Source organism: Thunnus maccoyii, chromosome 3, assembly GCF_910596095.1.
Source record: "Thunnus maccoyii chromosome 3, fThuMac1.1, whole genome shotgun sequence".
In the NCBI taxonomy this organism is placed as follows: Eukaryota; Metazoa; Chordata; class Actinopteri; order Scombriformes; family Scombridae; genus Thunnus; species Thunnus maccoyii.
Window position 1 is genome coordinate 27,276,057 of NC_056535.1, and position 27,873 is coordinate 27,303,929.

General features: G+C 42.4%; 1 protein-coding gene across 8 annotated transcripts in view; it reads right to left on the minus strand.

The window, feature by feature from the left end:
* The window catches only part of eif4g3a (eukaryotic translation initiation factor 4 gamma, 3a), a 48,866-nt gene extending 21,705 nt beyond the window's left edge, over positions 1–27,161 (minus strand). The window contains exons 1-10 of one of the 8 annotated variants that reach the window (XM_042407479.1): positions 26,515–27,161; positions 16,377–16,449; positions 13,673–13,780; positions 11,869–11,961; positions 10,306–10,338; positions 4,450–4,629; positions 3,221–3,332; positions 2,838–2,941; positions 1,786–1,911; positions 309–519 (exon numbers count right to left, since the gene is read on the minus strand). In XM_042407479.1, the coding sequence (XP_042263413.1) occupies positions 309–519; positions 1,786–1,911; positions 2,838–2,941; positions 3,221–3,332; positions 4,450–4,629; positions 10,306–10,338; positions 11,869–11,961; positions 13,673–13,780; positions 16,377–16,449; positions 26,515–26,678 (1,204 nt within the window). In that variant the 5' untranslated portion in view covers positions 26,679–27,161. Of the gene's footprint in view, positions 1–308; positions 520–1,785; positions 1,921–2,837; positions 2,999–3,220; positions 3,333–4,449; positions 4,630–10,305; positions 10,339–11,868; positions 11,962–13,612; positions 13,781–16,376; positions 16,450–26,498 lie in introns of all 8 variants that reach the window. The other 7 variants (XM_042407478.1, XM_042407474.1, XM_042407477.1 and 4 more) reach the window with 7 other exon arrangements.
* Between the last annotated feature and the right edge of the window lie 712 nt (positions 27,162–27,873).

Sequence of the window (27,873 nt, forward strand, 5' to 3'; positions counted from 1 at the left end):
AGTTAAATGGAAGTGAAAGTATTTGGTGTGTTCTGCGGAAAGAAAAGTGATACCTAAAATGTGTTACAAAATCAGTGTTTTAGCAGATAGTATCTTGTGGGAAAATAAACCCCAATAAAAACCATGCCATTGCCTGACACAGGAGGAAATAACACAGGAGTAAAGGAGTTATATTTTTACAATTTGAACATAAATATATGGTTAGAACTGCCTTGGTTAGATTGTTATATAAAGAGCGGGAGCCCTATTTGTTAGCAGTTGTAGCTGTTTTTTTTTTTTTTTTAAGAAGAGGGGGTGTTGGGGCAGACCTGGCCCTGGTTTGGTGTCTGAACCCCCAGTTGTCAGTGGTTGCTGTGGCTGCTGTGGCTGCGGTGGCTGTGGTATCTGGGGGGGCTCCAACGTGTAGCCTCCAGAGTGGGTTTGCTGTGGCTGAGGAGGCTGCGACTGCTGCTGCTGCTGCTGCTGCTGCTGCTGCTGCTGCTGCTGCTGCTCTGGAGTCTGGCTGCTGCTCAGCTGCTGCTGCGATTTGAGGTAGAAAATGTGAGGATAATGAGGGTGCGGCCATAAAAACTAGCAACACAGAAAAACCAGAAAGACAGGCACAAAGATGTTGGCAAGCACGCGCGTACACACAAGCAAACAAGCCCAAATGCAGAATTAAGCGGGAAAAAAAGGAGTCCGATGGGGTGTGGTCACATTAGCAGACAGCGATGTATGGCGAGACGGGGAGAAACAAGACGGGAGAATGAAGATCGATGCGGGAGGGAATGGCGGGAGGAGGGGGAAACGCTCAGAACAATGCAGGGTAAAGGAGAGTGGAAAGATGCAGATACGTAAAGAAATAAAATCAAAAGGGGCACAAAAAGACAGAGAAAGAGAGGAAAGACACTGTTAACATCCACAGAGGACACAGGGAGGAAGAAGTCACAACATCACTCTTCAGAATCCAGGAAAACTCTTATTTGGGCTTTTGGCTCATTTTTATTTATTAAAATGGTCCAAGAGATTAGAGCTAAGAACTCTTGACTTTCCATGTTTACTTTACGGCGGTGCAAAGAACAAATCCAAATTCTTTTTTAATAGCGGAATTGACAGATAAGAGAATCTGAGTGGATTCTGTAGAAGAAGCAGGAGAATACAGACAGTATGTATGCAATCTACTGTTAAAAATAGTGAGTGAGTATAAACAGTGACAGGAAGAAAGCAAGAGTAAGATATAAACAGCTGAGAACAAGATTACATGGTGAATCCATTACATCTGTAATGAGAGTTAAATGTAAAAAGGTTTTTATAACCTGCAGATCTAAACATATGTGATGTTTATGAAATGATTCTTTTTGTTGTTGTTATTGTATAAACCTTTGTGACCTGAATAATCATGAATTTATGACTGGAGAAACAGTTTATGTACATGAAGGACATACTAATACAAAAGTGCATTTCAGATCATGTAAAGATGTATTTATATTTATACAGTATATATACAGTTAAGTCCTGTGCAATGAACGACAGACATGTAACATTCTGGATGGAAAGCCATCATGAATTTCTTATGAAAAGGGCGAGATGGCAGAATAAATTACCAAAGATAGAGGATGTGTACTGTCTGTCACACACACGGTGGAGAGCAGAAAGGATTAAGGCGGAGAGCTCACACTGATACGATACGGAGCTCCTCTCCCCTCAGCTAAAGATCGAGTCTAATCAGCTGCTCTTAATGTAAGTACTGTAGGTGAGTGGTGTGTAAGAAGGGATAAAAAAATATTCAGCCCTGCGGAGCCATACCTGTGGGGGGGTTGGGGTGGAGGAGGGGGGACCGACAGGAGGCGTTGAATTCCTGCTCCCTGAACCCCCTGCCATGATCTCCTCGGTGATATCCCTGCCACCCTGATTGGGGTCACGGATACGGATCTGGGAGGACAATGGCACAAAAAACACCAGACCTCACTAAAGCGCGCAAGTCTCGGAGCAACCCATATTTTATGCATGTTTGAGAGTCTGGATGGGTCTGGATCGGGAATTAAAACATCTCTCGTGCGTCCTGGAATGAGCGTCATACTCCATCGAACAAAATCAAATTCAAGTGTGATGTCACGAGTGAAATGAAAGCGGCACATCTGGCTGTAAATGCGGCGTCTGTGCACGGAGTGAATTTGAGCCTTGATCACAGACCGCTAATAATGTCATGTGACTGGTTTTGGGAACGTTTGGAGTCACATCTGCTGCTAAAGTGACTCGCGAGCTCCGTCATCTCTAATGGATGCCATTAAATAAACACACCTGGTGTTGCAGTGAGCGTACTGGTGTTTGTCCAATTCACTATATTCAGCAGTACTCTGACAACACACCAAATTCAATTTATTTCTAGTACAATTCCACTCTACATGTTTGTGCGAAAGGAAAAGGAAATAGGTCAGTGACATCTAACTAGAAGTATTTCAGTGTTAAAACAGGCTCAAAATTAGGCGTGCTATATATAGCCTATACGTGTGTGGTATGAGTACTATAGTCAGGTTTTAAAACCTCATACAAGAGCATAAAAGCTAGTAATATATATATATATATATATATATTTACCCAAAACATTAAATATCTTAGACCTGGCTACATTTATTGTGACTTTCAAAGCAACGATTAGCATTTCAGATCAGGTTTTGCCTTTTATCCTACAACCCTACATGAACGTATCAGATTCTAACTATTAAAACCACTATTACTAGAGGTTTAATGTGCTAACTGAGATTAAAAATCACATTAAAAAGCATCTTATTATCTAATGTCAAATTCTGCCTTTTAGAAAAAGAAAACAAGACAAGAGGAACTCCTAAGATACTCACTGTTTTCTTCTCACGCTTGGCTGGTGGAGGTTGCTGTGGTGTAGGCACTATGATGGGGGGTGAGGCGGGGTACACAGTCTGTCCCGGGTAGTAGGGTGGGCCAGCTGTGGGAACGGGAGCAGGGACAGAGGGTGAGACAGGTGGGTGGTACCTGAGGGGATCTGAATGAGTTTGCCAGGAAAAAAAGAAAAACAAAGCAGAAGAGAAGAGAAGAGAAGAGGAAGACGTTTTAGTACAACACAGTTAACAGTCCCTTCTCTCAGGGCACACAAGGATGACACGTAGTGTGTATTTTTGCAACTGTGTATTGAGTTCATATTCCAAATGTGATATGGGTGTGGAAATAGCATGTGATGTGTGTCTGTGTTGGATTAATGACTCACGATATGGGGCAGGGTACTCCCCTGGCCCTGGACCAGGATAGAAGGTGCCAGACCCTGGAGGCTGTACAGAATACTGCTGAGGAGGTCCCACGTAAGGCGTACTATGGCGATACTGTGAATAAGGAAGAAAAAGGACAAGTTAATACCGATTCATTAAAAAAAAAATACTGCATACTTGTGCAATCAGCTATTTTTTTTTTTACATGTTGAGATTTATTTGCTATATGTGGGAAAGAAAAGTCAGATTTTGGTTCAGCCTCCTGTTAAATCTGCTCTAGACCGTTTTGCTTTTATCTTTCTAGTAAAGCAATATGTTGACATTTTGGGAAATATTCACTTGTCAATCAACACCACTCACCAAATCTACTGTAAGTGTGTTACTGCCAGCAGCCAGCTAGCTTGTCCAAAGGTAACAAAATCGGCCTACCAGCTCACTAATTAACATGTTATATCTTGTTTGTTTAATCCATATTAAAACCTTAGTGAAACAACAACACGCTGTGGTTTTACAGGGGGGAGGGGGGGTATGTGCTGCACTTTTTTTTTTCTTGGCCAGCACAGTGACTTCTCAGAGTCTAGCTGTTTCCATGTGTTTCCAGTCTTTATGCTAAGCTAACCAGGGACTGGCTCCAGCCTCATACTCGACAGACATGGGTGGTATCGATCTTTTTATCTAACTCTCAGCAAGAAAGCAAATTAGTGCCTTTCCTAAAATGTTATCCTTATTCCTTTAATCAGTTCAATCTAACCAGTACCAGCTGCAGCCAAGGAGTCTTTGTAATCATTCACTACAAAAAAAATGGTCACAACTGCTGAGACAAATGTAAAATTAAAATATTTTTGCTTGTGTTCACAAAAGACAAAGCGTTACATCTTATGTTCAGATCATTGTTCGTTTAGGGGCGGCTGTGGCTCAGCAGGTCGTCCACTAGGAAGGTCAGCGGTTCGATCCCTGGCGTGTTGAAGCGCCCTTGGGCAGGATACACGACCCCCAAATTGCTGAGTATGTGTGTGAACGTGTGAGTGAGCATTAGAAACATTGTAAAAAGCACCTTGGATCAATATATAGTGATATACTGATGAGTAGGTTGGCACCCTGCATGGCAAAGACTAGAATAGAGCTATATAAAATGCTCGTAATGTAGCTGGTAGTGAAATATGGACAGATAATTGAAGTTATCCACTGCTCTATTAAATTAGAGTGAACAATTTCTGTGTGTCTGTCTCACCGGTGGGATGTAGTACTGTGCAGCCTGTGGGGAAGGAAAAGGCATAGGTGCCATGGTCATCATGATTGCTTGATTAGTGGGGTAAACAGCCGCTGTGGGAGTCTGTGAGCCGGGCCGTATGGAGGGTGTGTTTGTAGGGATGGTGGGCCTCGCGGTCTGCATCTGAGTCCTCTGGAAAAACTGATAGAAACATATGAGAGAGAGAGACAGAGAGAAAGAAAGAGAGAGAGAGAGAGAGAGAAACAACAAAAGATATTAAGCTCTATCCCTGAGGCAGCGGTCTCATTTCAGCATGCTGTCACGCTTTATCTAAAATACAAAAACAAGTAGGGTTTTTCAGATGTCTTCACCATTTGGCTTACACATTTCTCACAGTGAGCCAACCCTGTTTTTATCAGCAACTGAAAAAAAAAAGAAAAACAGGAGGCCCAGCAGCAGGACTTTCTCTGAACTCTCATCACTGCTCCTGACCATTCAGAACATAACTCACACCGAATACTCTGAACACACACTGTAAAAATCTACAAATCGACTGATAATCTTCATGAATTACATTAATAAACATCTCTGAAGTTTGGATTTAATGCTGTAATTGGCGAGCAATAATATGGAATGAAAACAATGATATCTACAATTTAGGGAGTAACTGAACAGAAGCCTTAACAGCAGGAAGTGATTCGTATTAAAAAGTAAAACACAAGTAAAGAAAGCTATGGCACATAACTGGAATCAGTGCACTACAGAGTGAACTGTCACTGACATCGGCTGTATGTCCTGTGTACATCACAGGCACAGCACAAGCTTCCTATTGTGAAGATTGTACAACAGTTTAGCAACATAGAGTTTAAAAAAAGCAGGGTGTGTTTACATTAAAAGATATTAAAGAAGATTTATTATTAGTTTTGTGGTTCATCTCTAGTTTAAGTTTAGTTTTAATCAAGATATTGTGTAATTCAACCAATAGTTTCACTTTTCATGCTAGTTTTCCTTGATGGTTACAAGACTGTAGTTCGGTTTTGACACATTTGACATTTACTTAGACAAGTGAAACCAGACGCCGCTGCTGCCAACACAAACAGACATGTAACGAGATGAACTCAAATTCAACGGTTTCCATAGGGATATCCCACACCAATACACACACACACACACACACACCAGTGGTTTATGGTATTGTTTGCCTGTGGGACTTTGGGGTTTTTAAATGTTTTTTCAATTTTGGGGATTGATACTTTGATAGTAAGTATTTAATAAGAGATGAGGACTTCCTGTGATGATGTTACTGTAGTAGAATGAACATTATCTCATATAAAAAAAAAGTTTGGAGCTTATTTTAAAAGCAAAGCAGACCAGAGAGTGTTGGCAGAGACGAGACAGATTAATGTTTCCTGCAGGGGCCCAAAACTTAAGGGGCACAGCCAAAGTGTAAATTTGTCATTACTTCTTGTTTTTTTATATATTTTCCCCATTTTCAAGTATTTGTTGTTTTTTTTTTCCATTCTGGCTGGTCTGACTGCACTGTAAATATGCTGCACTAGTACAGCTCCACAGCTGTAAAAAATAAAAACACCAGGGACCTCTTCTTGTGCCTGAGCTGCTTGGTCAACCTTACAGTTGTGCTGAATGTATGACACACAGAAGGGCTCTGTTCATTAAGCAGAGATACGGCCCTTTCTTGTGCATCAAAAGGCACAGAAACACTGAAAATATACTGTACTTGTGATGCCTGCAGTTACAATGACTTCTACACTGAAAATATCACGATCAGTGAAAGGTTTTGGGTGGGCTTTACGTGTGAATAGCACATCAATTTAACTGTGTGCCCTGCCTGAAGAAAGACCACTACCAACAGCTGTGACCGACATCCAAATAACGAGGGCTCAAGCTGGGAACACCCAACCACAGTCCCAGTGTGCTCCACTGAAGGAGAGCAGAATCAACAATGCTGTAAAACCATCTAAAAATACCCAGGAGGGAAATCACCCTCAACATAATAAATCAGGTTCAATGACTTAGTTGTAAATGGTTCTGTGGAAATCTGGGAAACTACCAGGAAACTGTTCATTAGCAGCTGTCCGAGGAGAGTCTCAGTGCAAAGTACTTGCATAGCAAGAAATACGAGTCAACAGACAAAACAACTTTTCAACACTCAATGAAAAGAAGTGCTTTGTAACTTAAGTTTAAAACAATCACTGTGCATCCGATGGGTATCTACAAAAAAAAGGTAACAGGTAGGTAACAGGCACTTTCTTATCACATGGACATATAAATGGAACTGGAAAAAAAACACATCTTATTAGGAGGAATATACTGTATCTCTTTCATTCTGCATGCTGTTCATTAAACTGTGCAAAAGTTCATTAAAGATGAGTAATGAATGAAGCAAAGATGACTAAAAGTATGAACTGAAAAGTCCAGTAATGATCCTCTACAAGATAAGACAGGACAAAAGGGATAAAATGATGAGAAAGGACCCGTCTACTGAGCATTCACTGTAGTGACGATGAGGAGGGGGGGGTTGTGCGGGGTTAAACATTAAGAGGGGAAGGGATCGTTTCAGGATGATCCTCATCATGCCATGCAGGTCTGCAGAGACAGAGGTAAATGTTACCTGGATGGGCCTGAATCCTCCCTTGAGTATTGAAAGCAGGAAAGAGAGAAAAGCCGATGGGAGACTGAAGCCTCGATACAAAATAAGCAGGTAATCGTTCACCCACACACATCAAAAGCAGGAAACTACCCAATTATTTCCATCTAACTGACACGGTGGCCGGTCCTGAACCACTTCAACAAAAAAAAAAAATGATTCAAACAATAGAAAAGCACCACCAGAATGAGTGTTGGTTTATTGTCGGTGGGCGGTTAGAGTGGGAAAAGCTTACCAGTCACAGTTAAAATGTATCAGCGTGTCATTCGTGGCCGTATGCCATACTGACGTAAGCACATGTACACAAGCCTCTCTCACCCACACACACACACACACACTTCAAGAGGTATTCCCTTTCTGAAATTGTGCTCCTAAGCCAGCGCACCAGTCTACCTCTTGCTTTGCCAAATTGGCGTTTACCAGCCCCGATAGACCTGGCTGACAACTGCATCGCTGACTGAGCTGACAGAGGAAGTACAGACACCCTTCTGTCTAATGGAGCTGATTGGTGTCACGTCACTGAGTTGCTAGTATTGGTGGTATTTTGGCTCGTACGGTAATTATGGAAACATTTTGTTGGTTTACTGTACAGAAGAGAAAAAAAACAGACTAATGTTTGGTGTTTCGGTTGATTTGAACCATTTCACCCTTTCTGAACTTTAGTGGTGCGGTGTAAACAAAGTGAACTTGTCACCAGTGGCCTAACAGTCCCTGTGATTTGAATCATAATGCCCTGTACGGTGCAAGTTGAGGTGGAAAAATTAACAAAAAAAGTAGGTTAAGTTCTAACTATTATGTAACATTTCCACTGTCTGAACAACAAACAAAGAGAGGAGACACTCAGGGATAAAACTTACAGATTAATCGAGTAATTTACACAGTGAAGAGCTCTCTGAAGGAAACAACAACAGTTATCTGTTTAACTTGATTTCCACTGGCTTTGACCTTTTGGTTCACTCACACACACGCACACACACTCACACACACACACACACACACACACACATACACAGAAGCTATATTTGAAATCCAAAGAAGTTAGTTACACGGATAAGTGGAGGAAATATATGAAACAATGATGACGGTTGTTTGAGGACAGACTTATGTTTTGAGCAAATGAATTAATTTTCTGATCTCTATGTACCCTTTGCTGTGCATCGAGTGCGTTTCAAGGGGACAATGGCCGTTTTCTCCGTCGGTATAAAAGACCACTGTTCGGCTTCATCTGCTTTCCGACTCCACTTCCGTGGTGGCACAAGAGAGCCAAGCGCCAGTTTGTGACAGCCAGAGCATGCACTTGTGTGTATGTGTGTGTGTGTGTGTTCACACTAATGCCAGCGAACACACCCGACACACTTGGACAACATACTATTTATAGTCTGTTAAAAAATTGTTCACACCCAACCGTCCAGAAGGTGAGGATGTTAGACAACAAGTTACACAGGGTACAACTGTGGGGGAGGAAACAGGGGGTGTGTGTGAATAACACATCAATCTTAAAAGTGGGTAGCTGTATGAATCATAAATCAACTCAAAGAAAACAGGAAGTCACATGGACCAAATATCAGCACCCAGACGTGCCTGAGACTGTATCCACGAAGTAAAAACACAAACAACATCGTAAATACTGCACCGCCAGACGTGAACTCATTAACATGCCCTTCATAATCTAATGACATTGGTTCACAGAGAGTCAACCGTCAACTAACAGGATCAAGAATGTAAATTATAGAAATGTCATCCAAGAAAAACTGTCTCTTTCCTTGACTACAGCCTACCTGACCACTGGGTGATATCCCTTTATCACTACATTCTTTATTACCCTGAAATCAATAATTACCACCTGATTACTTAAGTTGTCAAGTTAACAATGTTTACTAGTAAATAAGCAAGGTCATATAATCAACAGTATTACGGTCATCTGTGTACAATTTGGCTCGAAGTTGTGGTTGTGAAGAAATCTAGACCAATCAAGACCACAACGTTCTCACCCAAACAAATATAGAAAACTTAACCACAGTACCTCCATGTAATTACTGGAGGTGAATGAGACCATGGTCTCCTGAGGGTGCTGTCATTGCAAAAAGTCAGACAGATTTAGCTTAGTAAACAATGAAATAATAGCTTTCTGGCAAAAAGCAAAATATCCTGCAAGACCCATCCTGCTCTCTCCTTCACTTAGATCTAAGACCTAATGCCTAAAAAGTGAAGAAAAAAAAGTCAAATTAACTCCCCTGCATCAAAAACGTCAATAAATAACAGGCTGGTGACAAAAAGAACTGATATTCACTGCCGTTATCTTGTTTGACACACATAAACGTCAAAATAAAACAGGAAAACTGTGCTTGCAGCTATTTCGCGGGACAGTTAACTGAAGACGCCACATCACAGTACAGATAAGCAGTAATACAGCTGCTTGTACGGGCCTGTGGTGTGTCCAGCAGCCATTAGGCGACTATGCGGCCAATTAAGCGTGTTGAATTGTGGCGGACGCAGTTGACAGAGAATGCTCTCTGAGTGGGTGTCGGTAATTGAATCCATACAGTGTAGCCTCTCCTTATTTTTTTTTGCCTTTTCTTCTCTCAATAAGCAAAATACAAAGGGCTCACAAGGCTAATGCAAATTTAGACATGTTGCCAATTAGTATTTTGAGCATACCTTACAATAAACCTAGTGCGGTTTTCACCAAGAGACGACACGGAGCAACACTTGGTTAAATGTGATTAAATGTAACGAAGGACAAGTTTCTATCGTGTTAAAAAGCTTCATAATCACTCAGACAAATATATACTTGGTAAAAAAGGCTGGAAGACAGTTTATATCGAATCAAAGTGCTCACTTGTTCCACATTTCATTACAATTAAATCTTATAAAAGGACAATTAAATACCAATTTAAACTCTTTGATTAAACTCTGATCAATCTCACCATAAAAATAAGCATGAATATTCCACTCACAGCTCTGTGGATGAACTTGATTAAATAGCAGCACACTCAGAAAAAAAAAAAAAAACCTGTGATAATCAAAATCTCTTTAACTGTATCCAAGATACTTGAAGGCATTCAAATCTCAGACATTTCAAGGAACAGCAGACGCCCCGCAGACAGCTCTTTGCCAGCAGGTACCAGCGAACTGGTTTGATGATGATGATGATGATGATGTTGTTGTGAGAGAGGGAGCGGGAGGGGCGTTCAGCGGAGGTAAATTACCTGATGGTGGGTTGGTCGAGGGCCCGTAGCGAACTGGCGAGGGGAGGGAGGAGAGGTCCAGCAAGGAGATTGAAGCAGTGATGGCAAAGCGGGGAGAAGAAAGAGGGCATAAGAGAGAGAGAGAGAGAGACACAGAGATAAGATGAGCAATGAAGGCAAACGCTTGAAATTACAGTACAAAACCACAGAGCAACGAAGCTTTAACAGACACATGAGACATGACGCAGTACTCAGACCTGAGTCGAAGTGTGTATTTGCAAAGAAAGTTTGGGTTTCCTGCATTTCGAGGATGTGTATATTATACATGATCACAGAAAAGGATATGAATTGTACGCTGTGACGTATGTAGTGGAATTAAAATCATTTCCTGTGTCCTATGTGGCAAACCTCACTGTTGTTATTTACCACACAGTTTAAAACAAGCCTTGCTGTGTGTGTAAATACAATTTGACTGAGGTCTGGTCAGCTTTACTCTCCTGATGGGTGCTGGGCAGGAGCCAGGCGAGATTATTAAGTAAAGCTACTTGGATACAAAAATGCTGGCAAAGGAAATACAATTTTTGGATATTTCTTACTAGACTTGTTGTGGTGGCAGATTTTCAGTTGTAAAAACTGCCAATTCTGGTGTTGCCTATTTTTAAAACGGCTTTCATTATGCTACACTGAACAAATGATGAGACAAAGCAGCTTGATTTCACATTAAAATTTCACAGACACAGTATAGCGTAGATATCTTAAACTATGTAAGATAACAACAATAATACAGCCAGCCATTTCAAAGCTTGTGAGAAAACAATAAAATAAAGATAAATAAAATAAGCTCGGTACAAAATAGACTCCACAGGTTTAATAATGCACTTCAACTTATGAGTCTAGGCTCCATAGGGATTTAATCAAATAAAAGCCTCGCAAAAGCTTAAATAACTCTTAAACACTCAACAAAGACTTCGGCTGGCTAAACGCTGAATCCAAAGTTGTAAATTGGCCCCACAAATCATAGAATCCAGACCAATTTCAGCCAGATCGGCTAGATGTACACTCAGTTTGAGGGAGGTCGCTATTCCTCATTAATTACCCAAATAGGACCAATTTGATTCTTTCTCTTAATGTTATTTTTTTTGTGTGTTTATCACCTTTTTTTTCTACCATTTTCACCTTCATTAATTATAAATGGTGTTAAATGCCTGTAAGTGAGGCCCACTGAGCGCGCTAGGGTTTTCAGATAGTAGCTGAATGTCGGAAAAGATGGAAGGAAGGAAATAACACCCGTGTAAGCTCATGCACCCTCTGCTAAAATTTCCTGATACGGTTCAAACCAACCACAACAAGCCTGTAAGGAGCCTCTAAGGAGGCTAATGAGGGAGACCTCATTAAAGAACTACCGCCTATGGTAATGTGCCTCACTGCCATAAGCAGATTGAGGTCAGTCAACACTTGAGCGACTCTTTGTGGCATCTGAAGATCTCTCTCCGTCACTGATTCAACTAAACGCCAATAGACCGCAAACTGTTTGGGTTAGGGAGGCATGTGTGCTGTAAACCTCGGACCAGAGGGGCCACTCACCGGGCGACTCTGTGGCTGTGCATTCATTGGCTGTGTCTGGGGAGCATACACTAGTGGGGCGGAGCCAGCATTCTGTCCAGGGTTGTACGGAGACTATCGAGAAAGGAAATGGAAAGCAGGAGACAATTTGTTACATACACGCCAGGCACATTATCAGTCACTTTCATAGACAACAACACAGCAGACATACACTAACTGGGAACTTACTTTGGATGCTGTTGGGAGAAAATGTTTTCGATTGGGGTTTATGTACTGTGCAAAGATAATTGGTACCCTGAAGGACTGCAAATCCTGTGTTTCTTTATTCTTCATCTAGCGTGCGGTGAAGCTAGGCAGAGGTGGGTTTAAGTAGATCTGCTTAGGGCTTGGTTCCATATAGCGTTTTGTTTTGGTTTTTTCCTGAGCGCCAGCATCTTTTTTCAATTGTTCCCAATGAGGAGAGAGAGCATATGCGGCGGCATGTGGCCACCTAGAGAGGAGGTGCTGCACCCAGCATCTTTTTTTTCCAGAGAGAAGCTTGTGTCTGTCTATCTTGAGCTTTGTCAGACAGAAACTATGATAAAGACAGAAAAGCCCATTTGTGGAAGCAGATCGACAGGACACTGAATGTTGCTGGTCAGTGTTGTGCTTTTATCACCCTACGTGTTGAAGCATGTTGTTAGCTGTGTAGTGAACCCTCTGTTAACATAGTGTTAAGTTAGCTAATGTCAATCTGCTTCCTTTTACATATTGTCACTTATTAAATTGCCAGGATATTGTTGTCATAGAAACAAAACCCAATTGCAGTGGGTTTTTTTTCCTCACTGCACATGTGCTTCATCTCAGTGCTCCCCAGCACCCTGCCAGCTCTTTTCTGCCAGAAAAAAAAAAAAAAAAAAATGCTGTATGGACACACGCCCTTACTCTTCTTCACGCTGCTGCTGGTATTGTTGTGATAATTTAAGTTGGTGCTGGCTGACGATACTATTTATAGAAGGCTGGTAAGAGACTAGATCTGCTTTAGGGTGAGGCAATGGGCCATTAGGCTATAACGGTAAAGAGGAACAACTAGATTCCTCGCAAGCATTGTCACATACTTCCAGGGAAGCTGAGTCATAGTGTCAACATACTTGTAAGCAAGAACAGCAACGCAGTCGGAGACGCCAGCATCACAGCAGACGTGTAACTCTACCTCATGATTAAATGTTGCACAGAGATTTATCGGTTTTAATAATATTTTTTTTTTATCTCAAGTGGAGGGATGACGTCACTAATTCTTTCTTCCATTTGTGCCCTGATGTATTTATTTTCCGTTCTGCTATCAACTGGTCATCTGAATTTTGTCATTGCCCCGTCCTGTTCCCATCACATGCGTATGAATCCCACTGTAGTTACAGGCAGAGAAGAAGTCCCCCTTAGATACCCGACTTATCTTTAACCCATACCTAACAACAACAAGGCTGGGTTTTTCCTCCCTGAACAACACTTCACAGGATTAAACAGACACTGTATTTGGAATAGATGCATGCTTGACTATAGGGAGTAGTGCACATGAATTGTTGTATTGGATTTGAACTTAATACATTCATACATCTGAATTTCATTTAAAAAAAACACACTCATGCATACATGGTTTACTGCTGTATTACAAAAGAACAGAAAAGGGACAAAAAGGGAACTAAAACATGTAAAAAAAAAAAAAAAAGACAAATACAGGTTAGGGGTAGGCGATATGGGCAGAATTAAGTGACAGTGACAAACTCACCCCTCCGCCTGCCTCCCAGCCCTTAGGGTAGCGATATGGGGAAGCTGTGGGTACTGATACCTGAGAGAGCGCCGGGGAGTGGGCATGACCGGGCGGAGTGCCCGCCAAGTTAGGGTGTCCCTTTGTGATGTCGTGAGCAGTGTAAGGAGGGCCAGCATGCCTGGGTACCTGCATCACATAAAGCAGAGACGTTAGACAGATAAACTACGAGACATTATGTCAGACTGATGAACACACAGACACACAGACACACACTGATGTTGAGAGTGAACAGCAGTGGCAGAGTTCCACAGGTCATTAGTCCTCCCTCCTGCTGAGGAATGTAAATTAAGCGCTGAAGCTCTAGGATTAGCCCCTGTATGTGTGCAGAGGTGAAGACCTGTGCTGTGCATGGGTGTTGTAGCCTGCTGGGGTTGGCCAAGACTGGGCTCTGGCCTCTTGCGCGGGCCCGCTGTGCCAAAGTATGCCGTGCAAGGATGTCTGGGGCTACTGGAGGCCTCATATGGCAAAAACTGGGTCAAGTAATCATATTACAGTCGCACTCATCTGTGATAGATAGAGAGCACCTGGTGCAAAGGATTCAACTGAGTCATGCTAAACAAGACTTGTCAATATGGGCCGATGGAGGGTGCGGGGTAGTCTCCGGCCAAGTGAGCAGCATCAGGCAATTTGCAAGGATGAGATTTGACTCAGCTCTTAGCCTGTGGTGTGGCAGAATGGGCCTTGGCTGCTGCAGCTGTGGGCTGGCACCACTGCAGGTGCTGCTTGTTCCTGCAGCAGGCCTGACACACCAGGGAATGAGACAGGATACTGCAGGAAGAAAGCGGCAGGCAGGCAACGAGACAGCCTGAAAAGCTGGGTAAACCCACCTCTTCTCTCAGGGGCCTCTTTTCTCTCAACACAACCTTGCCATTAGAGCTGTAAAAGCTCCTTGAGACAGCTGCCGACACTAATATTTAAAGACTAACATCTCCAAACTTCTATTATTTGTACACCTACTAAGTACTACAGGCAATATGCTGTGCAGCCTCTACAACATCAATCCTTTCTGCATCTCTCCATCTTCTCTGTGTGGCCCACTTCCCTCAGATGACCTGGGATAAAGCAACTAATCTAGCTGCTGTTGCCAGGGGAGGAGCCTACTCTGCTTCAGGCGAGTGACTGATTCTGAGGACATACAGAGTGATGGGATGGGGGAGGGGAGGCGAGCGGCTGTATAGGAGCTGTACATGAGGGGAGGAGAAAAATAAAAGAGTGCAAACCCCGCATCCACTGCACAGAACAAATGTTTCACGCCATGGGCACGGTTTATTTCCACCAGTGTCATCATTGTTGCAGCCTAAACCCTCTCAAACAAGCTTTCTGCGCTAGAAAAATCTTCAGTGTTTTCATTACTGTTATTTTACAGTGGACAGAAAAGCTCATCGATGAACAGCCAGTCTTAAAGCATAAAGAGGCGGTTTTCCTACAATGTGCATCTACCTAACGTACCTCCCAGTTCTTTGTGATATCAAATTACTGAAGTAACAATGTCCAAGTGGACTACGCTTGTAAAAGCCAGATATTACAGAAGTAAGAGCAACAAAACACACACGCCAATACTTTCCCACAAATGACCACTAAAATGTTGGTATAAAACCATTGAGGATGTCTCAGCAAGTGCCACATTTGTATTTTTTTGTGTATGAAAAACAATGTGGAGAGGAAAACAAAAATCAATATTATTATCTTCTAATTTCTGTAGTAAACATTGATTTATAAAGACGTGTAGCCATAAACATAGAGGTATCTGTGCCTTTAATGGTAGGATTATTACTAATCAGTGTATTACAGAGTCTACCGAGCTGTCGGACAAATCACTGCCTTCCAGGTAAATGCACGTTTGGTTTATAAAAGAGGAAAAGCACAGAATGATGCAGCGGAGCACTGAGGTTGTGCAAACAGCACTGCTCAACACGGATTGTTGTACACGACAATGTAATTGCAGAGGGTGATGGTCATATCGGGCCAAGATACTAAAAGGATGGAATGATGCCATATCAGGTTTGTTTTCGTCTGCAGTAGGTGCGGCTGGCCATTGAGGACGAGACAATAAATGGCCCAAAGTTCAGCCGAGGACAGAATGAGAGTACATTTGAGATTTCCTTCTGTGACTCAATTCATTTGTCTACTTGATGCCTCTCACTGACATGTTGATGCTCCATGCAGGTTAAAATAAATTTTAAAAAAAGCGATTATAATAAAGACTAAATACAAGAAATGTTAATTAACTCCTGAAGGAGTCAGAGGTTCCCTGAGGTGACACATTTCCACAGCATGCCTCCTGTGGTCAGATTACAGCATCATACAGCATCTTCACAAGTATGCCTTCCTCTTTTTGTAGTAAAAAAAAAAAACACAAACACGTTTACTGCGTCATAAAATGTATTCATCCCCGTATAAAGACCTGTTTTGTAATCCTTATTACATACAAATCTAAATATGAAAGGCTGAGTAGTTTTATGGGAATTGACTCTTGTAAGGCACCAAAGCACTACAGCATATCCCAACTGAACATATGCTCTTGGCACAGTTGTGGTAATTGATGAGTATCCTAGTGTAAATGCAACTATATATGTACAGTCCATACTGTACATATGAGTCTTGTGTTTGTATTCTTATTCTGAAATGTGAAATGTGTGAATATGCACTGCTGCATACTGTACGTACAGGTGCGTGTGTGTGTGAATGTGTCTGTGAAAAGGGGCTGCGTGCGATGACTCACGCTGTAGACTGCAGCGACTCCAGGCTGTGTGGGGAAGATTCGGTCATCCAGTGATGGCTGAACCCGTGGGATTCTGGAAAAGTGTGTATTAAGGAAAACTCTAAAGGCAACTAGAGACTAAAAAAAAAAAGTGTCATGAAAGATGAGAAGCGTTGGACAGCTTAACGGGTAAGATTCCCATCGTATTTTAGGTATTCATGACATTGTTAAGTCAAAATATTGCTGACTAAACTGTATGTACTGAAAGTTGCTTTTTGATTTCTGTGGTGTACAGCAAACTTTAATTGATCTTAAATTACTGGTAAACTTGGATAAAGCTGTTTTCTAGAGAAAAAAGTTCACATTTAACAGTTCCACTGAAGTGAACTCTTACTCTTAATGGGACACCAATTGAAAGAGTATCCTCCTTCTTGGTTTCTGGCTTGATGACAAGCTGTGTTTCAAAAAACATTAATGAACTAAGTCCTTAAAAGCAAAACTGGCATTCTTTTATGGAAATAAGGCATGTATTACCCAGAATTGCGGAAAGCAAATTGTTCAGTCAACGTTTTTTATCCGTTATGGACCATGGCGATGTAATTTATACACACTTTCCTGCCTCTAATCTTAAACCTCTGGATGCAGTCTATCGTTCCGCCCTTAGGTTCATAAGGGGAGGTGGCTTCAGAACACGCTGTTGTATACTACATGAGAAAGTTGGGTGGCAGTGGTTTGCAGTGAGAAGAGAACGACTCTGCATTTACTTACAAAGCACTTCTTAGCGAACTTCCTGGGTATCTCACATGTCTTTTTTAACTATAGATCATTGTCACACTGCACTAGGTCCCATGACTGTTTGGTCCTCGAAAAAACCATCATGTTAGATTGGAAAACTGGCTTTTAAAATACTATGCTCCACACAAGAGGAACAATTTGCAGAGGCTTGTAAAATTAGACAAGCTAATCCCTTTTAATCAATTTAAATCTCTTTTGACTGACACGGAGCGGAGTGAGTGTGTGTGTTTTCTTTGAATTGATGTTGGCCCCTTATGTTGAAGCCTGTTTGGTGTATAATCTGTTGATGTATACTGTAACTTAGGTGTGCTTTTATATGTTCTCTTATCAGGGCGTCCTTATAAAAGATGGCCATCCCTGTTTAAATAAAGGTTATAATAAGTGGGAAGTTAATGTTTAAACACTAACATAACTCTGTTGAGATTAAATCCAGTTCTATATATGTCTTAATACCATACATTAACTGATTCATATCCAGAGGGCTTTCCTCAAACCTCAATAGCTCGCCTAGTTTGATTTCAAAGATCCCCCAACTAACCCACCCCGCCCAAAATGCCCCATCTCTCAGAGTACACTATGTACCTTCACCATTTTGCAAGTGTTAAAGGGAAAATCTGAAATGGATTTCTGGACCACTTCAGGCAAGGGGGCAGGCAGAGCAGAAGATTAGACAACTGCTCAGCCCTTACACGGGAATAGCAGAGGTACAAACTGCATTCAATATTAAACATCTTCTGCTTATACCAAAGGCAGAATAATAGGTCAAAAAAAAAAACTTTCTGGCTTAACACTTGTAAAAACCTCTAACACTTCAGAATTTATGAATGCTTCAGGAGCTGTTTTAACAGAAACCAAACGATAACTTTCTTTTAGCGGTTGAAACGTGTAATATTGAGACTCACTTGGGAGACATCACTCAGATGTTAGAGGAGACAAAAGAGGGAATGTGTAATAGCCACAGAAGAGGGAAGCCCTGTGGTTAGTAACCTGCTCAGGCAGTTGTCCGTGACAGACAGGCTCACACACTGCTGGTCACATGGTTTAAGGGAAACCAAACGTCTGGCTTTCTTCCTTTCACCCAAATCACACCTCCCTTTCCCCTAAGCCCTCTTCCCTTACTCCGCTCTTGCCTGCAGGGGCCGTCATCTCTCTTGGCCACCTGCCAGCACCTCCACCCGTAACCGACAACACAAGAGGGAGAGAGAGAGGGAGATAGAGAGAGAAAAGAATCATTTAAAAAAAAAAAAAAAAAAAAAGGGCTGCGCGATTCAAAAAGCAGAAGCGCAGCAGGAAGCATTATCACTTTCACTGCCGGGGAATTTGGAAAAACAACCAACCCACCCCCCCGCCGCCGCCACCACACACACACACACGCAGACTACACATAAACACACACAGATATTAGGAGCAATTACAGGCTCAGTCTCTTCACACCGACATGACAGTCTAGGTGAGGAGAAGCACAATAAGACTCTACTATTGGCGACGCAGGATTGACAATTTTTTTTTTGTCTTTGTTTTGGTATCCTTCCAGCACAAGACAGGAAACATTTATAACACCAGTATCGGAAGGACAGATTACCTGTCATGATCTGAAAAACCATAATATAGTGCATCCAAACCATGCCACACCACAAGTGGGTTAAAAACATGAACAGCGGTAATTACTTGCAAATATTTCTTCTTTATGAAGCTAGACAGGAAAGGAGGAGGGGGGGGGGCGGGGCTATCAACAGTGAGGCAACCTGATCTGTCTGCTCTACATGACCGCTGGTTGTCAGGGTAACTGTGTTGGGGGGACTGTAAACAAAAGGGGAGGCAGCGAGACGTAGACAGGTGAAACCAGGGTTCAACCCGGTGGGGCAGAAAAAAGGAACAAATCCACTTTTAGGTAATGGTTTGTTGTCGACAGGGCAGCAGCAGAGACGGCGAAAGGCAAAAGTAATGAGGCAAGACGGGACAGCTGAATCCACCAAAAGATCTAAGCAGATCTGATTTTCTTATAACTGCAGCCAAATTGTAAAAACAAGAGATTATATAAATGGCTCAAATCCAGCGTACATGTTTCTGTTATCTCGGAAGACAAACACCTGTAGTCACTGCAGTATGTTGTTCAACTAGGTGTACTCTTTGACGGGAAACGCTTACGTAAGTCCTTTAGCTGGAACATTTTTTCCATGTCATGTTTTGAGGGGAAATCATCGGTCTAAACTTGACACAGGAAAACTTATTTTCACTGCATATTGACATTTAAACTACACAGCGAGAGGCTTATTTAATTGGAGACCTGATGTTTGGCTACATGTTCCCGGTGTGAGTTCACCACACCATAAACAGACGTCCAGGATACCCAGAGTGATATGACGCACTTTCTCCTCTTTTTTTTTTTTTTTATTAAATTAGCTTAGTTTGAAGATTGACTGCTTGTGATAAAAAATATTCCGCTGGTCTGATGGCTTGACTTGATTATTTATACAGCATCGTATCCAGGTGATCATGCTGGGGGAAACAAAATGTCCTGAGGTATGACATAATTTATACTCTCCATGTGGGTGGCCAGGTAACCAGATGGATGCAGACGCTTCACAGTCAAGCTCTGCTGCGTGCATCAGGCACCGCCATGCGAGCGGCTGACCGCGCTAATTAGACATTAGTCATTAGTTTGATCTCCATTAATTTTCTGCTAGAGGAGAGAGGGTGAGCACAATGTCAACTTAACGACTTACAACAGGGATACCGCTTCGGAAAATAAGTGTGTCAAGCGTTGCTGGAAAATTAGCTTCAACATCCGGCTAATTGAACCTGCTGAAAATGACACCGATGGTGAGTGATTCACATTTGACCTTTGAAGATACTCACGATGGGCGAGATACTTCATAAAATATCTGGTATTCAGATGAGGGGGAGGATACTTAAGGGAACCGGCTAATCGAACTGGAAGTACATCTGAAAACGGTGACCACAGATGTCATGTGACGCTGTGAGGCCATGTGTAAACTGATGTATACATAAGAGTATTATGTGTCACCGGAGCTTTCTGATTTTTTTTTTCTAAAAGATGGTTCATGCTGGATAAAAATGGCAGTTCAAGCTCCTCTTATTTCTCATTTTTTTACATAAATGGAGTGATGTGAACTGCGTATTTTCGTTTGTTTTTCAATATGGTTGTACACAAAAAGATGCTGACATGACAAACCCGAGTGTTATCTCCCCATATCTTGCAGGCTGCAACTAGTTTACTGTTGACAAGGTCAAAATTTGGGTCCTGAGCAAAAACAGGTTGAACAACACAGCCTCCGACAAACACATGTTGATCCTTCTTCCCCGAGATCGTCGTAAAGTAGCGTCAGACACTCCTCCTCGTCCCTTGACCCCACAGAGACCTGTAAGCCTCATTTAGGAGAGAAAAGCTGCTGTGGCTCCTGCTTCATCATTAGAGTCCTGTAAAGCCACTTAAGTGCTGAGTATGTGAGTAAGTGAGGGGGGGGAAGACAAGAGGAGATATAGCCTCACATAGGGCAGAGCTGTGATGAGAGAATGATACAGCTCAATAAACTGTAATCCACTATTACTGAATAAATGAATGAATGTGCAACTAATACCTCATCCCCTGAATAAATCACATGAAACTTAAATGTTCCTAAATCAAATAGTAATGTTTGCAGGGCCATATAATTATACATAGGCATACATATAAGCATGCATTTCAAATAGACCTACAGAGCCTGTCATGTCTCCTTCCAGTGATGTAGGCTACCTGGAAATCTCAGAGCAGTGGGTTCAGAGTGGAGGCACAGGAAGTGAGTGGAGACGGCCCAGATGGTGCAGACACAAACCCTCCTTCTCCCTGCTGGCCCACTGGCCACTCACTCACATACTCACTCATTCTTTCCCAAAGACACACACACACACACACACACACACACACACACACACACACACACACACACACACAGTTGGATAAAAGCAGAGCTCACAAAGCTCTCACTGCCCGCCTGCTGTTGCTGAGACTGCTCTTCCACTGCAGTATGAGCAACAATAGGTGGTAGGTTGGTGGATTCGAACTCTTACAAACCAAATCTTAAGCAACAATTGTTCTGGATGTCTATAGCACAGATCGCCTTTGGTTTTAGTATTAAACTAAGGGGACGGACAGTCAGTCTGCACTTCTCAAAAGGTAAAAAGCAGAAACAAATGTAAAACCCAAAGTAATAATATTACCACAACAAGCTCGCCGTTCACAGAGCCACACCGCTAGCATGGCTATAAACTACAGCCCTTACTTCCTCTTTTATAGCCACGGACCATAGTTGACACAATATTGTTCTTATCTGTAGTATTTACTGAAAAACTGCTATATTTGATAAACTCTGGAGACGCTTACTCCAGAAAATATTAATTAGTCCAATAGAAAGGATGATGACTTGCATGAGTCAGACACAGAAGATAAATTATATGAGATGCCAAGTTACACAGACCAAGAAATTAATAATTTGTCAGGAGACACTGATGCGAAGAGCAGCAACACAGACCAGCATCCACGAATACATCATCAAAAGGTTAATAGTTTATCCTTAAAAATAGCAGCAGCATTGAACTTAGCCAACAGCACCACTAGCCTGAACAATGAAGACTGACCCGGCCGGCAAAAAACACACTTGCAGGAATAATTTAGACAATAACAGCAAATGGTGCCAGCTAACAGAACCAAGTTACTAACCTACAGCAAGTTTCATTATGCGAGGTTGATTTTTTATTCTGTTTCACATTTTAAATAAAGACTTCATAAACGTTTGGCTACATGGGACTGAAACATACATCAACAAGAACAAGAGACTGACAGAAATTGGTGCTAAACATGACTAGCGTAGCTTAGCTGTTTATAGTAACGATTTACCAGAGTTCAGGTACTTACTGACTCTTTCCAACTACGCACATAAAGCAATTGTTTTGCTACAGTAAATTCTACATGTAATATCGCTTTTGAACATTTAAAGCAAAGCATAAATTCTTGCGTTAACATTGTGTTGGCTGAAGTTGTAGCTCTACTTCCTGACAAGTAGAGGTGAACATTTCCAACTCTGGCCAGTGGTTTGACAGCATCATAGAGTGGGCGGGATGGATCTACAAACCCAGAGTTAAATGTAGATACCAAATATTGCAAGAACTGTTGGAATGGATGCGACTGTAATCAGAAAATGTCAGTTTCTAACCACTAACTGGTTTGATTTGAACATCACTTTCACTTTTTGTTTGAGTAAATAGAGGCGTACATTCAAAAATGTCCACAATGATGTGGAAATGTTACTTCAGAATTTAAAAAAAAAAAAAACTGTTGGAGCACTGACAGTAAGCAGGATGTCTTCTTCACCAGGCCACTCCCTCTCTGGAAAGAACAGTCCTGCATGCTGGCTCATAACAACTCAGCAGTTTATTTATAACATCCCACAGTGAGTATGCTCACGAGAATATCTTCACATGCAGGCTGCACACACCTGTCCTGAAATACAAGACTACTGTGCTGTGTGACCTACAAGTTGGGTCCACACATTACGTAGCTATACCTCATAAGCAACACTGAATGTTAACTGCATGTCTGGTTTGTACATTACATTGAAACTTCACTGCTCCTTATTGGCAAATGCTGACATCCTTTTTCTCCAAACAAGAACACAGACCGTGAGGACAAAGAATTTCAAAAACTAGCAAAGTTGGAAGGCAGAAAAAGGAGTGAGCCTCTTCAAAAAAAAAAAAAAAAACTGATGGAAGTACTGTACCATGAAAGCTGAGGGGGTTGGAGGGGGTGGCATGTGAGACAAGTAGGAGGAAAATGGGGAGAAGCCCACAGTTTTCTCAGCTGGGCCAGCAGTGGGGTGAGGTGAGTTGTTGGGGGATGGAAGGAAATGAGGGAGGGCTGAGGCAGGCTGGGTGACCTGGGCCTTTGTTGGCAGATGGTGGGAAGCGCCACCTTGGCCTCTCGCTCTGAATGCTAAGCAGCACTGCCATTGTCTGGCAAGTGCAGCAGCAGACGCATGCGCTGGGTGTTTCTCTGGCGACCATGAACAGAAACAAACTGCCACCTCCCTGCGCTGCACACATACACACCTCACCATCCTGTCTCTCTTCAAGGGCCACCATCTTTCAAGTGGGAATTCCCATCCACCAGGAGCCCCGGCCAGACATGAGCGTAACACGCTCCCACACTCCTGACCTTAGAGGTCTAGGGAGAGTGAGAGGTCAGACAAATGGCGACATTCACATAGTCTGCTTTCATGTAGACATGAAAATGAAATGCAGTGCGGTCTAGTTAGTGCCGTGCTTACAACAACAGGGTCCAGATAGCATCAAGGGGACTCTAGTAGTTGGATGTAAGTCCCAGCACAAAACAGACTAGTTCAATTTTCCTATGAACTCTCCAATTTGATGTCGGTAAAATTTATTCTTACAGTTAACTCCCCACCTACTGCACAGATGGTTATGCAATGCGAGAATAAATCACACTTCATTACACTAAGAGACATTCAACAATTCAATACAATCCAATTAAATTCGACTGCACCGCAAACTAGAGTCCAAAACGACTACTTAGTTGGAACACCACCTCTTTGTCCATAAACTAAACTAATATAAGCTTCATAAAAGTAGAATTTATTGCAGGACTGGATGTACAGTAGCTAGGTGTACCTCATCAACTGGCAAACAACTGTACCTAATATTCCTTCTCAACCCCCATATGCATACCGATTGGGACAAAATATAATGTACCTTCGCTAACCTTCTGTTTGTTTGTTCCACAAGCACATGACCGTCCAAGCTGTGTGCCCCTTTTTCTCTCTTCTCTCCCTCTCTCTCTCCCTATTTTCTCCTCCTGTCCTCTCTTGTCTCAGGCACCTCTTGCTGGACCAGCACCCATCCTGGAACCGCTCTGCTTCCCTGGCTGTCGCTGCCATTTCCTGAGGTTTTGGATCTGGTTCCCCATCCTGCAGGAGTTGAGCCTCACCTCATGTCTCTCTCCCTCTCTCTCTCTATCTGAATGATGTCTTTATCCTTCTCTCTCTCTCTCTCCTCTGTGAATAATGTCTTTTCTTGCCTTTTCTCCCGTGTATGTGAACGCTGTGATGTGAGTCTCCCCTGTGCGCATGTGTAGTCTGTCCTCCAGCCAGGCCTTCATAGTGATGGAGGTCGCGTGGCTCAGGTCCTATTCTGCTCTAATGCCACTTGGTGTCCTCTTCATCACATTCTTCATATATATCATTATAATTTTGTTATCCTGTTCAATGCTGTATTCTGTAATTTGTGCTCTATTCTGAGAGGGGTCCCTCCTCTCTTGCTCTTTCTGAGGTTTCTTCCAATTTTTTCCCTATTAAAAGGGTTTAATTTAGGGAGTTTTTCCTTATTTGAATCAAGGGTCTAAGGACAGAGGATGTTGTATTGCTGTACAGACTGTAAAGCCCCCGAGGCAAATTTGTGATATTGTGTTATACAAATAAAATTGACTTGACCTTAAGAGAGTAACCAGCTATTGCACTACATTACAGCCAGCCACAAGTTTGTCCCTGAATATTTAACAGGGACATAGGTACAACTACATCAGTGGGATCAATAGCCACAACTTTGTCAAGAGAGGTCAGATACTCCTTAACGTAATACAAATCAGACATATCGCTTTAGTAGATCTAACACTTGCGCTATGCAAGAGGATCACAACATCCCAAAAAAGCAAACAAAACAATTTGGCTCAATAGGTGTGACAGTCACTTCTTTAAAACAGATTTTTCCTAGTCATTATAATGAATCCCTATCCCTTAAACAAGACATGCATTGAGTAAGTGAAGAGGGTGCAGTTCTGTACTCGACTGAAAGTAGGTTAAGCAAATTGAACAGTCATTTCAAAAGTCAGGAGAGTCAAAAGAGGACACTGCACAACACATAAAGAGACCATTATATTCTCTGTTGCGTTTGATTTACTTATCTAACTCACAGACAATTCAAAAGCATCACAACACACTTTAAAACAAGGGAGCGTTTCATACTGCCACCTGCCATAACCAGCTATGTACTGCCCCTTGAAGATGTCAAAGACACAGGGCGGCTGTGATCGTGGGTGGCAGGAAATCAGGTTGAGACATCAAACTCTAAAGCTAAGCCACCACAGAAGCTGTCAGATCACAAAAGACACACCTCTCTGCCACTGGCAGGCAGGAGATGTCAACCTAATCCTCTCTCTCTCACACTATACTGCCACCATGCTGTAAATAAAACAGGAGGTGACATAACCACAGTGATTCCGCTCCACCAAAAGTAGGGTAGAGGTGGTAGAAAGGGTATAGGTTACCGGTCAGTGTCTGCGTCAACTCACAGGTAAAGGTATATTTTGGAGGCAGTGACAGCATGCAATGACAGTAAAGGCCTGCAGAACTCTACCCTGCATGCTGAATATATGGAGACACATTTTGTTTTGGAAGAACACACAAGACAAAACACAAACAGTGATGGTAGTGTAAAATAAGTGGAGCAATTTAACCACGTGTGTATAAAATTATGATGCTTTAACTACCTGTTCAGACCAAAGTATACTTCATTAACTGTCATTAAACTAGCTGGGTCATTTACTTTCTTAAAGCTAGTTTCTGCAGGCTGTTATCCTAAGAGCTGATCGGCCCAAGTGCTGACAGGCCTCCCCCCCAGCCCCCCCTCTCCGAAAACAGCTCATGATATGTGAAATGGGGCAGGAGCATGGATGTATAGGCAGGAGGTGCAATGTCCTCAATGCTGGGCCTTGTACAGGCTACCATTAGCCCCATTATTAAGCCACAGGTTACCACCCAGAAATGGGCGAAGCTTGCTGCTCTGCGACGCTGCCTTCACGGAGTTGTGTACTTGCTAATCTAGCTGGCTGATAACTTACAGTCACTAGGCTAATGCACCTGGCTAGCCACCAACGTTAACGTTAACTGAACAAAGCCGGTTACCGGTGTAGGAAGGCGGATAGCTCGCCGGTGATGGAGCTTTCCTACACCAAATAATGTCAGTTCGTTTATCGTTAATATACAATGCCACAAAACCCAACTAACATGCATATTTACTAAGAAATGTAGCTGGGAGCAGTAGTGAAGCGTCAACTACCAAAAACCTAACTGACATTTCCGTTAGCTTTAAAAAACCGGCTTGATAAGCTAACGTTAGCATACTTAGCTAGCTAGCTAATTGTCCCCTCCCCTCCCTGCTGAAACCATCATCCCCGCATCTAACCTCTACTATCTATCACTAATAACACATCAATGCATGGCTCTGTCATATGGGGAGGTGAAATGTGTAAAAAAAAATCACAAGTCATTTCCACGTTACCCATGTCAAAGGATACTGAGATGGCGGTACAGCGCCGGGCTGAGGAGCTGTCGGGGCTCCCGGCGGCAGAGACACGGAGGTCAGGGTAGCCCGCAGTTGGCTCGACGGAGAGGGGCCACTTCCAGGTCCGCTAACTGCGACAGCGGCGGGTTTGGGGACCACTTTCGGTGGCAAACTCATCGCAAAAAAATCAACAAATAAAAACAATACCTTAATAAATACTGATACAAACAACGCCTAGCTTGCATACATGGAGCAAGCGTAAGCAGATTCTTGAAGCAGGCCCCAAAATCCCTTTACCGAACTGGGATAACGAAGCTCGAATAGCAATACAAACGTCTTTTTTTTCATGGAAAGTCGCTGTTCGGATCAGCGGTGCTATTCATGGGGACGGTGGGAGGTTTAGCCTCCCTCGCCCGTCCGGAACCTCTGCGGATCCGGCTCGGTTCCTTTCTTTCAAAAGAAATAATCGCCACGATCTTCAGCCTCCTTCGGCAATCTACCTTTTCTTCTCGACAAGTATGTTTTCTATCATTTTTTTCTCACAGAGATGAGACACTTCGCCAACATGGCGTTGCGGCCGCTTCCAGCAGTCCGGGCAGGACAGATGATTCGGCAATTCTCGGCCAGTTACGGAGTCGCTCGGCTAATCAAACCAAGACACAATCCGACACACATATACTAAGTTTCTATATAGTGTCTGAATACTTTTTTTCCGATTTTTTTTTTTTAAATTTGCCGTTTCCAAGTCTAAAATATAGCTTAAAATATTACAGTCCAAAAAACACGTCATGTGCAGCGCCCTTACATTTTGATAGACAAAATAATAAGAAAAAATATATATAATTAATTATATCAAGTTGCTCAAATGTTTCTAATAATTCGCGTGTAGGTACGGCGAGAAGCCTTCACACCCAATATTCAGCTATTTACACAGTTATAATGGTTCGTACTCTGCACTTTGCAGCAACAGCAACAGGATCGTAACGTGGACATGTGTGCTAGTGGCGCCATCTACTGTTTTTATTCTTGATTCACAGGTTTGCGAGTTAGCAACAATTTCCACATTCGATTTACTGTAATTGCTTAAAGGATAGGTTCACAATTTTTCAAGCCTGTCTTAAAACAGTCAGGAGTCTATATGAACATTGAAATAAGGTTATCTTGCCATAGTCATTCCTCCTGTTCATAATGGCCATTAGAAGATCCCTTCATAATGCTCTTACGGTGTAAGTGATGGGGGACAAAATCCAGTCCTCTTTCTGTGCAAAAATGTATTTAAAAGTTTATCTGAAGCTAATATGAAGCTTTAGCAGTCCAGATTAGTCAAATCAAGTAGATATCTTTCAATGTTACAGTCTTTTTAGTGCCAAAG